A 13,052-nucleotide genomic window follows, 5' to 3' on the forward strand; every position below is an offset into this window, starting at 1 on the left:
GTGAGGTGGACCGCAAACTGGCTGAAGGAAAGAAGCCAGAGAGTTGTAGTCAATGGGGCGGAGTCTGGTTGGAGGCCTGTATCTAGTGGATTTCCTCAAGGGTCAGTACTGGGACCAGTATTATTCAATATATTCATCAACGACTTGGATGAGGGAATAGACTGTACTATCAGCAAATTTGCTGATGACACCAAACTGGGAGGAGTGGCTGACATGCCAGAAGGCTGTGCTGCCATCCAGTGAGACCTGGACAGGCTAGAGAGTTGGGCAGGGAAAAATGTAATGAAATATAATAAGGGAAAATGTAGAGTCTTACATCTGGGCAGGAACAACCCCAGGTTCCAGTATAGGTTGGGGAAGGACCTGTTAGAGAGCAGTGTAGGGGAAAGGGACCTGGGGGTCCTGGTGGACAGCAGGATGACCTTGAGCCAGCACTGTGCCCTTGTGGCCAAGAAGGCCAATGGCATCCTGGGCTGTATTAGAAGGGGGGTGGTTAGTAGGTCGAGAGAGGTTCTTCTTCCCCTCTACTCTGCCCTGGTGAGACCTCATCTGGAATATTGTGTCCAGTTCTGGGCCCCTCAGTTCCAGAAGGACAGGGAACTGCTGGAGAGAGTCCAGCACAGGGCCACGAAGATGATAAAGGGAGTGGAGCATCTCCCTTATGAGGAAAGGCTGAGGGAGCTGGGTCTCTTTAGCTTGGAGAAGAGGAGACTGAGGGGTGACCTCATTAATATTTATAAATATGTAAAGGGTGAGTGTCATGAGGATGGAGCCGGGCTCTTCTCGGTGACAACCAACAGTAAGACAAGGGGTAATGGGTTCAAGCTGGAACACAAGAGGTTCCACTTAAATATGAGAGGAAACTTCTTCTCAGTGGGGGTGAGAGACACTGGAACAGGCTGCCCAGGGAGGTTGTGGAGTCTTCTTCTCTGGAGATATTCAAAACCCGCCTGGACGCCTTCCTGTGTAACCTCATCCAGGTGTTCCTGCTCTGGCAGGGGGATTGGACTAGATGATCTTTTGAGGTCCCTTCCAATCCCTAACATTCTGTGATTCTGTGAAGCCTCTCATGAGCTGGGTTATGTCTGTTCAGCTCTTCTGAGCAGCAACTCTCACTGTTTGTACATCTATTATACAAACCACAGCAAAACATCCTAACACATCAACTTTACTGAGCCTCTCAAAAGATCACTAAATATTGTATAAATAGCCACCGCCATATACATTAATTAGTTGGTGAGATGTTTTTATTTTATTTTTACATTCAGCTTGTGACCATGTGATTTCATACAAAACCTTTTCATAAGGCCTGAATATCGCACATAAATATTACATGGACATGTAGACCCTTTTTTTTTAAATGACAAAATAGATGTTGTCTTTTTGTTTCTTTCCACACAACCTCCAATCTTCTTATATGAACACTTTGTAACTGTAAATAGCAACATTAATTTGGACTGAATAATCATATATCAGTGCACATTTAGTGGCAGTATGATTGCTACCTTTTTTTCCTCTTGGCCTGTGCATCTTTCTAAAAGGGCTTGATTATCTTGGTGTGACTTAGGATGAATGAATGTGTTAGCTCACAGTGGTAGAAACCAGTCAAGAGCCAAAATATTATTTTTCCTCATAACTAAACATGACTTTATGGTGTTAACAATAATTAAATGAGAATCTTCTGAGTTAGAACAGAAGGATAATCTATGATGTTGACATTTACACAATCTAAGAATCCCTTAAACTTAATTAATGCCCTTCAAGCCTAACAAGAACAAAACAAACTACTTTGCAAAACAATGAAGGAAAATTCAAGGTAAAACCTTTAGTCAGCAACTATTTGAAATCAGCACTGCGAATTCAGCAGATATAGTCAAGGTAAGAATGGTAATAAAAATCCACAGATGAAAAGAATAAAGTACTCAAAGTATCAATTCCCAAAGGACACTGCCAGCACTCAAATTACAGAGGCAAGGTTCTATGGAAATGTTCCAGGACACCTCAGGAGCACTAAGAATGGTTTGACTACTGCCTGTTGCTTTTAGGTATCTATTTGTAGTTCTGTGTTGTTTTTGCTTTTTTTTTTTCTTTTAAAGTGATAAGTAAGTTTAGTCCATTTAGAATTGCATATGGTTATCATTGCGTCTATTCAAACTTTTTGCATCCAAATTAAAACTTGGGGGAAAGAAACCTAACAAAATTTAAAAAAGGGAAAATTGATGAGTAAGATTCTGGCCAAGATGAAGAGAGTGTCTTCCCAAAACAGACATAAGCAATGTAGCTTGATAAAGTAGTATTCATATTGCTACTAAAAGAATGTTTCAGCCTGATGTACTTAGAGGGGAAAAAAAATTAGAAAAGGAAAAAAATGGGGCAGCCTGCCTACCCTCCAAGAAAAGAAAACCAAAAAAAAATCCCACTCTTTCCGATCTTAGTAGAAAGCATTAGTTGAGTTACTGATAATTACTCTGTACAGAGAACTCTATGGAATATATTTTAATAGGAGCATCCTAACTCTCAAAAAAAGCCCTGAAAACATCAAAATATCCTCAAGCATTAAGCAGTACATTTCCAGTGGGAACACTATCCCCTTTTTCTGCCCAGAGCAGTTCCTCTGACACAGAATCACTTGGCTGCTCATCCCAGATGTTTGTGTGACTCTTCTCAAGAGCAGCTTTAAACACCTCAGTTTTCTCCTTTCTAGTCAGCCCTGAACAACTCTTTTCACATGCAAACAGATGAGTCTCTGGGAAAAAGAACAGTTTGTCTGATGTCTTACAGAGGTTACATCTCTCCTGCTTTCCCAGACCACTCCCCAAAGTTACTATAGTGCTAGACTGGCCCCAGGCCGTGGCAGCCCATCTTTGCCCCAGACTGGAAGGTGTTTAGGTGGCTCCCATACGTACATAACACACACCAGACAGGGCAGCTCCTGGACACTGGACAGCGCTGGCTGCACACTTGAGAAGACAGTTCTACTAGTTCAGCCTCCATTGCCCAAAAATAGTGATGCCCAGCAGCCTTTATTACCTTTATTAAACTGTAATTCTGTTTACTCTCCACCAGCATTTGTAATGAACTGCAAAACATGCACTGCCAAGCTGATACAAGTGACCCAAATTGCATGAAAAAATGGACTAGTAGTTTTGACAGTTTGAACAAAAATCGAATGGTGCCTGCTCTCCTCATGATGGTGGCACATCCATTCTTTCTTTAAAGTTCTGTGATTAGTTATGAAGCTTACACATATTCCTATTTTGCTAAGCTATTGGTAAAACGCATTTTTCTCCAATATTCAGTCACTAGAAGCTGAACTCTGAAATTCATTATTTTAGAGACTGATGCAAGTCCAGAAAACTTGAGGAGGTATTTCATAAACTACAATGAAGAAAAACTAATTTTCCCAACAGGTTTTTTTAAAGGAGTATTTTGGGAGATCAATTAAGACAAATGAGCTATATGGCTGCCAAACTGACCAAAGATATCAGAATATCATCTCTGGCCATACGTATGAGTACAACACACTTATTCTGAGAGTTCCAAGCAGATCCAGAAAAAACAGTAAAAAGTCAAAGCGAACACTTTAATGTGCCATTAAATATCCATTATAAGTTTAGTTTGAAGTAAGATTAATCCTCACCTTCATATCAGAATGCACGCAAATCACTGATGGCTCTTAGAAGCGCCATTTCAACACTAAGTATGTGAAGAAACCAAATTCAAACATACAAATTATGATGCTGTCAGTCATGAAAACTCCCTTTGAGCTCTATGATAATTTTTCAATAGTCTTATTTGGAAAGGACTGATCATTAAATTGAGAATAAATGACATAGAACAAATTGCATCTGGCAGACACCAAGCCTGGTATTTGTGTTTTCTGGTCAGGTTTACAGGAAGAAAATTCATTAAGGAAAAAATGTAAAACGTAACATGAGAAGACAGTAACAATAATAAAACGGAGGAAGACCTACTTCTTTCTTCTTCATGCATCAGAACAGAACAGTCCTAAGGCACCTCAGTCATCAATTCTCCTCCATGCCTCCCAGCAGGGCACTAACACCAAAAACTGCTGCTGTCTGACTATGAGCTCAGGGCTACAACCGGCCAAGTACACTGCTGCATGTGGCTGAAACAGCTCCAGCTCCCCCAGCCAAATGGTACCATCAGCTCTGGCATCATGCTCAGCCTTCAACAAGCACCACAAACTGCTTTTTCATAAGTGTAGCTCTGCCTTGACGCAGCAGTGCCCAAAGGCAGCGTCCAGCACATTACACTTCTCTAGAGGTGTATCAAATCCCGGTAGCTGAGAGGACACTCACGGTTCCATCGCAGAGTTAGACACAGAACTCAACACACCTATGCTAAGCTGACAGGATAATAAGTATCTTTTTTATATACTGCTCTGAGAGTGGAGAAGCAATTAAAAATAAATGGTGTCACTGGAACAGGTGCTTGCTAGGATCTGATGCAAAGTCAGCCCTGGCTGAATGAACAAGTCATCCTGAAATGTAGTGTGAATTCAGAGTTCCTACTAGAAAATTTAGCCCCTTTTAATGCCTTTCCCGCAGGATTTATCAGGGAGCTTTATTAAGTTAGATCACTGTTGTCACCGGGCATAATAAAAACCTGTCTGAAATGCTGCAAATCAGTCTTCAGGATCAGAAGAATGACCAGTAATTTTAGATTTAATAACTCTGCTTAGAGCAGGCTTACAACCTGGTAAAGAAAATGACCTTGGGAATTTTATGAGTCCTGCTGGGATTAAGTCATTTGAGTTTTCTGAATATGTTAAGTTGAAAAGAAAAAAAAACAAAAGAAAAAAGATAGATTTGATCATAGAGAAACCCCAGCAGAATACACAGGAGAAAGTCTACTCTAAAGCGTGAGTTGTTCCTTTATCACACCTGCATTACTCAGGAACCTTAAAGTAATTAGATTTTGACTTCTATTAAGGTTGGAACATTTTCTCTGATGTGAGTTCACAAATTCTAAGTCATGAAAGGAGAAACAAACACATACTTAACTTGCAGGACTACAAAACATGTCAATCTCTGTATTACAGCCTAAACAATGCTTAGCATGACAGGGAAAGCTGCCTTAAGGAGACTCTAAAGCACACTGTCCTAAACTCCAGAGGAAACCATTAGATTTAACTGAACAAAAAGCAGGAGAAAAAGAATGTTTTGAATATTTGGACAAAATGAGTTGAAGCCCAGACCTATTCATATGATGCAATTAATGATGAACTATCTACTGGCAGTAATGCAAAAAGACTAAGATCTAAATAGATCACAAGTTTTGGCACTCCTTTTTAATCTGCGAAGACATTCTTTGTAGCTCAAAACAGATGCAAACAAATTGACCCTTTTTTGTATCAGTGCAGGAACATCATAAAAAAAATTCTTACTCTGTACCTATACTGAGAAACTGTTAAATGGTATCTTTTCCATTGAAATACATTCTTTTAAATGAAATATAAAAGGTAGAGCTTCCTCTTGTGCAAGCTTGTTGAATTACTGATTTCCCTCCCTGGCTCAGGACGTTGAATGCCTTTGCATAAGGTTCACTAGCTCTTTGCAGTGACCAGCCATAGACACTTCAATTGCAAGGGTATTCCTTCTTTTGATGCAAAAATAAAAACAACTGCAAATAGAGATAATCTTAAAAATTAAGTGGTTTTATAGCTCATTCTCTTCATCACCCCAAAACAAGAAGACAACAGTCATCATGTTGACAGAAGGCGTTTTCGTGCCAAGTGGCATAAGTGTTTTGTAAATAGAGATCTTCTGTTGCTCTTTAACAGGTTTGTTTTCAAAATCTGAGCGTCTTGTTCTGTTTAGACATTTAATTATTATGCCTGTCATCATTTGTTTATTAAATACAAATCAGTCAATATAAACCTTGCTGTGTTCAGAACCCACGCAACGCAGAGAACATCTCCCCCACAGTCAGTCAAGGGCAAAGCACTTTCAAGGTAAACCAACATAAGCGTGTGCTGCAGTATGTTTAGTTAATAGTGCTGCAAAACCCTACTTGGTGAAAGAGCACAGAGGAGTTGAAGGAAACATTTATAAAGCTAGAGGAAAAAAAAATCAATTGTGGGCTACAATTGCAGGCCCTCTCTTACAACCCAAGAATAAAGAATCTAATGAGATTGAAAGCAAAGCACACAACACATAACTGATCAATGTAAATAATTATTATATACAACTAGATTTAATCTCTGCAACTCAGTGCTGCAGGGTACTTTTGAGATCTAAAACTTTGTGTTTCAACAGGAAGATTCAGCTCCTCTGCAGGATACTGAAATTAAGGCGGATACAGACCCTTACCCAAAACAATCCAAACAATTTCCAAAGCAAACACAAATACCACCTGAGTATCACCACCTACTTGCTATAGGGCAGAATTGGCCTAATACGCCATACAATCACCAAGTGAACTAAACGGCTTTGCCACTCGTGCCATACAGAAAAGTAAATTCCCCCAACGCAAGCCTGAACACAAAAGAACAAGTGCCTTCATTATATATTACTCTGAGGACAAGAGAAATGATCAAAATCAGAAAATTGCATCACCAACACAGAATCTACCTTCAATACACATGCAAAACAAGAAAACCCTCCCTTTATCAGAGAAGGGGGGAAAAAAAAATCATTATGACAAGAATTTTACTACACCCTAAACTTGGGAACCATGGAAAGTAGCTACCATCCCTTTCTTTTCCATCTTGCTGTTCCTTAGACGCTCTCAAGAGACTGGGCCAAACCCACAATCAGAGACAAGAGCTGCGCCAGCTGCTACTACCGCTTCAATGGATATTGCAAAAGCCGGTGAGACGAGGATAATTAAGGGCATGTGCAAGCTCTGCAGGAACCCTAGCATGACTATCAGCAACCACAAGCGGGAGAAGAGGCATATTGAACAGCTGAAGTTACTGGTAATAAATCAAAGTGACCTTGGTTCAAACACTTCAGAAAACAGAGGCCATCTCTTAACAGTTGTAATTTCTTCTGTTTCCCAGATTACTATTTTTAGAGTTTACCAGCCAGTTTTAACAAAACCAAATAAGTCTTGACTAATATTACGTCAGAGGTTAGCCAAGATTTATTTACAATAGATCAGCCATTAAAAAGCACTACTTTCAAATTACAAAAATCTAATTTTATAGATCCAGCGGCTAATGGACCCACAGCAAAACAGGCAAAACTCCCAGACTGCAAAGCATATCCTTTTAACCAGGCTCATCCATCAGGTCTGCCTAACAACATTAATGTGGGTGTCTCAAGAGAATTATTTGTATTCCCTACCAAGCACAAACTGCAAAAGCTCAATTTTACAGTCATTACAATTTTTTTTTTATTCCTTAAATGTCAATCAATTGATATTTCTTTTAATAGGAAAGGTCAAAAGCCATTTGTACTTTTTAAGCCCAGCATTCTGAAATCAAATTTTGTGGAACAAAGCCAAGAGTGTACAGCACCCTCTGAAGTGAAAAGCTGCCTCCTAACAGGCCTGGTCCAGTTGGAAAAAAATAAAATAGTCTACCTTCAGTCAGCTAGTCTTTCCACGTATAAATCACAGTATGAGTTATATGGAACTATGTAAATAATTACAAAAAGTGCTATTTCATCTAAAACAATACAGTTTTCCAGTCAGTACAGTTCAGATTCTAATTTCAATTGTGAAGCCAGAATTAGTGTGCCTGATAAATTTTATAGACCTTTCCTCACCTCTTTATTTGAATTGCAATGTATGTATTAGTAGAAGACACAGTAATTTTTACAGTGATGTTTGGTAATTAATACGATAAGTACATTTATTTGCCCTCAATTATTAGCACAGGGTTGAAAATTCTTTTAAATTACCTATTTGTATTTTTTGATTACAACATGCAAAGCAGGCTTAAAAAATTTAAGCTTCTGTATGTACATGTCAAAAGAAAAAAAACACCAATTTCAGTCATTTCTTAGTTAAATTTCAAATATTTAAGTTCCTCTTGAATATTCTTCTCAATATTATTGAATATCAGCTTCCTCTGTCTGTGCGAGAAACAAAATGGGAAATGGTTTGCAGCCTAAAGCAACCTGACTTCACCTTGTGGCAGTCACAAATGACCTATAAGACAAGATACATTTCAGTTCTCAAACACAGACTGAGTTTTTCAGCAAGAAGCTCAAAGATTACAAATCATAATTCACAATTTTTCTTTCAAACATATTATCATTTCTTTAAAAAGTGCTATTTTCTGTGCACTTTTTCAGATTGGTGGCAACAATCCCTTCAGCAAATAGTGGAGACATGCAAAAAAAAGCCCATTTTTCTGCTTCCCTGACTTGTTTTTGTTGCAAAGCCTGCCAAAAGAAATAAATACATCAGTAAAGATGAAGGTCTTTTTGACAACATATGCAGTAAGTATTCCTTGTGTAAAAAGAGTTTAAGGAATGATTAACAGAAGAGGAACCTCGTGCTGAATTACAAGCAGATCAGGAAGGCTGCATTTGTATTCATGAACAACAATCTAATCACAACAACAAAAAAAGGCTTTTGTAGGCTTGTAGGCTTTACTGGAAAATACTGCTTACAATATACCTCAATGATTCCTCTCTCAGGCTACAAAAAACTCTAGACTTCCAAAAATGTCTTCCTTTTACTTTCTCTTTCTCTCTCAATTTTTTTTTTTAAATTCTCACTTGCTATTTTTTGGCACAAGCTCCAAAAATTTCTAGCCAAAGAACTATTCTAGACCACAGCTCTATTTCAGACATATTTTCCTTCAAAATAAAAGGGCAAAAATAAATCTGATTTTCAGAAGATGAAAGCCTTTAACAAACCATCAGTTAAATTTTTCTCAAATCAATAGCATCCTTTCCCATCAAGCTTCTTCATAAATTCAATCAATTCAAAGCAAAAAAAATTTTCTAGGATCATATATATAAACCTGTATTTGATAATCATTTAATCTTAATTAAAAAAAAGGGAGAGAGAAAGGTCCATCTATTATCATTCTGTCTCAGCACATCGTGCAAACATAAGTGCCTATTCCTGAATTTCAGTGAAAGTACTCACACAGCAGAAATATAAGAATTCAATAATTCTTGTCTTACTTATTAAAAGTGCTTATCCCAAGTACTAAATATATGCCACAGGCAGCAATTGATCTTACAGCACTTTAGTTAAGTCTGCAATATATTTAACACATAAAATAGCCCAGTTTCATCATGTAGAGAAGGATTCAATGTTAGCAGGTAGCAGCTGCCAGCACTCGGATACTGTTACTAGAAATGGTTTAGACGGTTTATACACACAGCATTGATATGCCTTCTGGTTTGGGCATTAGTAGCTACATCACACACTTGAATCACTCTGTGAGAGGCACCTTAAAATAGAGCTGGGGTCTGAGATCACTTTTATCACTGTAAATGCAGAGCAGTTGCATTGACTCTTATGTTTAAAGTCAATGTGCTGGATTTACTCCCAGGTTGCTCTAACACAGTCCGGGAGAGACAAGAGTGACAAAACCCCCAAAAAACCCCACCAACGAGCAAAGGTAAGCATTCTTTAGAAAGGCAGATTGGTATAACCCATACAAAGAGACAAAAGCAATTAATCCCTTACACATAAAAAAAATAATATCCCAGGTTTCCATAGCACTGTATATTGCTCCCACTCTGAATTTTTTCCATTTGAAGAATACAAAGTGAAGAAGATTAAGTTCCTCCTATGCAGCTACCCAGAGCAAAATGGGAGTTGTTAGTTGATACAACTAAGAGGAAAACATGGTGCAGTAGTTGTTGCATGTATTGAAGTTATGTGCAGCACACTGAAGCCAATAGGCAGAAAGAGCTTCCCCTCATCTGACCTAGTTCTGTCAAAGATTCACACATGGGGGTAGTGGGTGTAGAGGTGACACATGCAGTTATCTTTAAAAGTTTTGGAAGGCAACAGCTCACAGTAAAGAATACCTAAGATCCTGATGAGGAAAGGAAAGCTAGCTCAGCTCTAGAAAATTCAGACAAGATATTAGAAGGCTGCTCAGAACTATAGGCGTACAAGAAAGCAAACAGACTGGGGCCAAGCCGCTTTACACACAAAAAAACCCAAACCAAACCACCCCCCCCCAAAAAAAAACCAACAACAAAACAAACAAACAAACAAAAACCAGACAAAAACAAAAACCAAACAAAAAAAAAACCCAAACCAAAACACAATGCTGGAAAAAAAATGCCAGAAGGGTCGTGGGTTTCAGGACAAAGCTACCTGATGCTACAGGTATGTCCTATTTGAAAGGAGCTGCAAACTTAAAAATATCTCCCCCCCGCCTCCCATTTTTTAAGCAGCATGTAAAAAATATTGTAAAAATCCAGTATAATTGCAAAAACATAATCTAGTTGATGAATTCTGAATTGCTGCTGACTGCACTGTGACAGGTACAGCATAGAAAGGTACTATCCCCAAAGAGTTTTCACACTAAATCAACGAAGAATAGCAGAAATAAGGAGAAAAGGCTCAAACAAGCACTAATTTTTAATTAGATTATTCAAAAAAGTAAATATCAATTATCTCCAACTCACTGTGTACCCAGCCATTGGTAGCTGGGTAAATTCTGTACAAACAGTGGCACAGGTTGCCCAGGAAGGCTGCAGAGTCCACCCTTGGAGCTGTGCAAAGCCCGACTGTGCACATCCCTGAGCTGTAGCCGACCCTACTCTGAGCAGAGGAAAGGACTGGAGGGTGCCCAGAGGTCCCTTCCCACTCCAGCAATTCCCCAATCAGATTAGAATGGATTTCTGCAAAGTTATTTAAAGATGACTGGTTTTCCACAAAATGAATCAGAGAGGGTGCTCTATATAAAAGCTACAGCCTTGAAAAAAAGTAGAATACAGCTGTGAATGAAGTCTACAAATGTTTGTTAAATCATCTTTACTGGTGGACAGAAGAGGACTTCAGAAAACACCATGGAGGAAAAGCGTTAGTCACTGACGAGCAGATTCGTTGAGGAACCTGACCGCGAGGAGTGGCAAAATGAAATTCATAGTCTGGAAAGAAAGGTCCAAAAATCTAATCACTACTTTAATCTAAAATTTAAGGATATACAGAACTGTGGCAGGTGTCTGAGGCAGATCTTAATCCAATATAGTCAATAGTCAAGTCTTTCTGACTTTATCTCTAATTTTCTTCACAGTTCCTAAGCAAGCCACTGCGTCTGTTAGGGGAGAGCAACAAACAGGAATATATTAAAAGTCTCTCTATATAAAAATAACAGCAGTCTTAGGTCAAAAGTGATCAGTGACCTTTCTGGAGAAAGACAAAAGCTCTTGATGAAAGACAGACATGACAGAATTGGGAGCCACCTCAGTACTCATTTACTGAAAGGTAGTGGGCTTTGACCTAGGCTTACAAAATAATTGAACTAACATAAGAGTCTGGTTCAAAACATACCACCAAAATGCCTTCAAAAAGTGTGCTTTATTTTGTCAAACCAACCTCCAAACCCAGAAATTCAAAAGAAGAAACCATTTCTTCCTCCATTACCTACTCTTTTCAATTACAGCACAGGACTATGGTAATTACTACATGTCATTATACAACACATATATGTTCTTGTCCACTCCAAAAGAGAAGTTTTGTTTGTTACCTCTTACCGACAGTTATTTTGACAGTTCTTTTCTGAGAGTCCATCCTCATCTTCTCCCATAATATCCACTGCCGAAAATATCAGTGCAACCAGAATTGCAAAGCAGCATACCAGTGCAAAGATCACAATGCATCTTTGCTGGGACTGAAAGAGATTAAGATTAAAAAAGTTTTAATGGCATGAGCACATTCCAGTCAATGACCTGAGACTCTAAAACTTTTACATAAGATCTAAAGTTCTTTGAAGATCTTACTGCCATAGCTGTCAACATGAAAAACACCTCAGGATGAAAACACTCTCAAAACTGTCCTTCACGTATCACCTTGAGATATATTTTAAATCTCTCAGGTTTTGTTAAATAATTCAAGTCACAAATAATATTCATAATGTAAACTGTTTTCTGTTTGTACCAGAAGGAAAGCATTATGCATTAAAATAATGATTCTTACATTAACTACGTATTTTCTGATTGTGCCTCACAGATGAAGTACACACTTAGGATGGCACTCAAAAGCCTTGAGAGTTTTGTTGTGTTTGGTTGAAATAAAACATCATTGCAAGAACACTGATGAGCAAAGTCATTTTTTTATTGCTACACAAAGTAACCGATGTTACTATGATTGTCACAGCAACTGAGACACTTTAGTAAATCCTTGCCCCACAGTACTTAGAAGGAAAACAAATTCACACATGATGGATGGGATCCAAGGAAAAAATGGGAGATTGTTGCTCAACAAGATAGGCAATGGTGTACACATCTCAGATTAAATATTAAAACATAACATAGCACTACCTTATTCTACTATATGAAATCCTGCAATACCAGACCAGATAAAACTGTGTAAACCTACTAAAGAGAATCTAACGTGCAATTTACATAGTTGCATGAATATAAAGTATATTTTATTCTGAAACCAAATGTTCAAACAAGTATAATGTGTATTTTTCTACTGAAGAAAATTACCACAAAACCACACATACATATAAAAGTATAGAAGTCTAACTTCTGTTGCCATAGTTTCTTAATTTTCATTATCACCCTGTAATGAAAATTTCACATAAAGAAAAAAAAAAAGCTTTATAAAGGGATGGGAAGTGGGAAAATGTATTAGAAAGTAGCTGAAAATCAACTTAATTGTATTTGCATTGTTCCTGACATTTCATTTAAGAGGTAATGTTTCAAAGTAATAAGAAAGTTTTCCTGTAGGCATAAAGGCCTTTTTGTTTTAACAAACTTCCAAAACTTCTAAACTAGTGCACATCCCAGAAGAAACAAGCTCATGCATTTCACAACAAATCAGATATAAGCATTTTATTTCAGTCTGTGAAAATCTAAAACACAGCAGACAACTTCTTCAGACAAACAGAAACAACTTTTCTAAAATTTAGTGTGAAATGCATCCTTTTACCT

General features: G+C 38.1%; 1 protein-coding gene across 1 annotated transcript in view; it reads right to left on the reverse strand.

Moving 5' to 3' along the window:
• The window catches only part of PLD5 (phospholipase D family member 5), a 174,468-nt gene that overhangs the window by 94,826 nt on the left and 66,590 nt on the right, over positions 1 to 13,052 (reverse strand). The window contains exon 2 of the mRNA XM_065632259.1: positions 11,649 to 11,785. Within this exon, the coding sequence (XP_065488331.1) occupies positions 11,649 to 11,785 (137 nt within the window). The remainder of the gene's footprint in view (positions 1 to 11,648; positions 11,786 to 13,052) is intronic.

This window comes from Caloenas nicobarica, chromosome 3 (assembly GCF_036013445.1).
Source record: "Caloenas nicobarica isolate bCalNic1 chromosome 3, bCalNic1.hap1, whole genome shotgun sequence".
Lineage (NCBI taxonomy): Eukaryota > Metazoa > Chordata > Aves > Columbiformes > Columbidae > Caloenas > Caloenas nicobarica.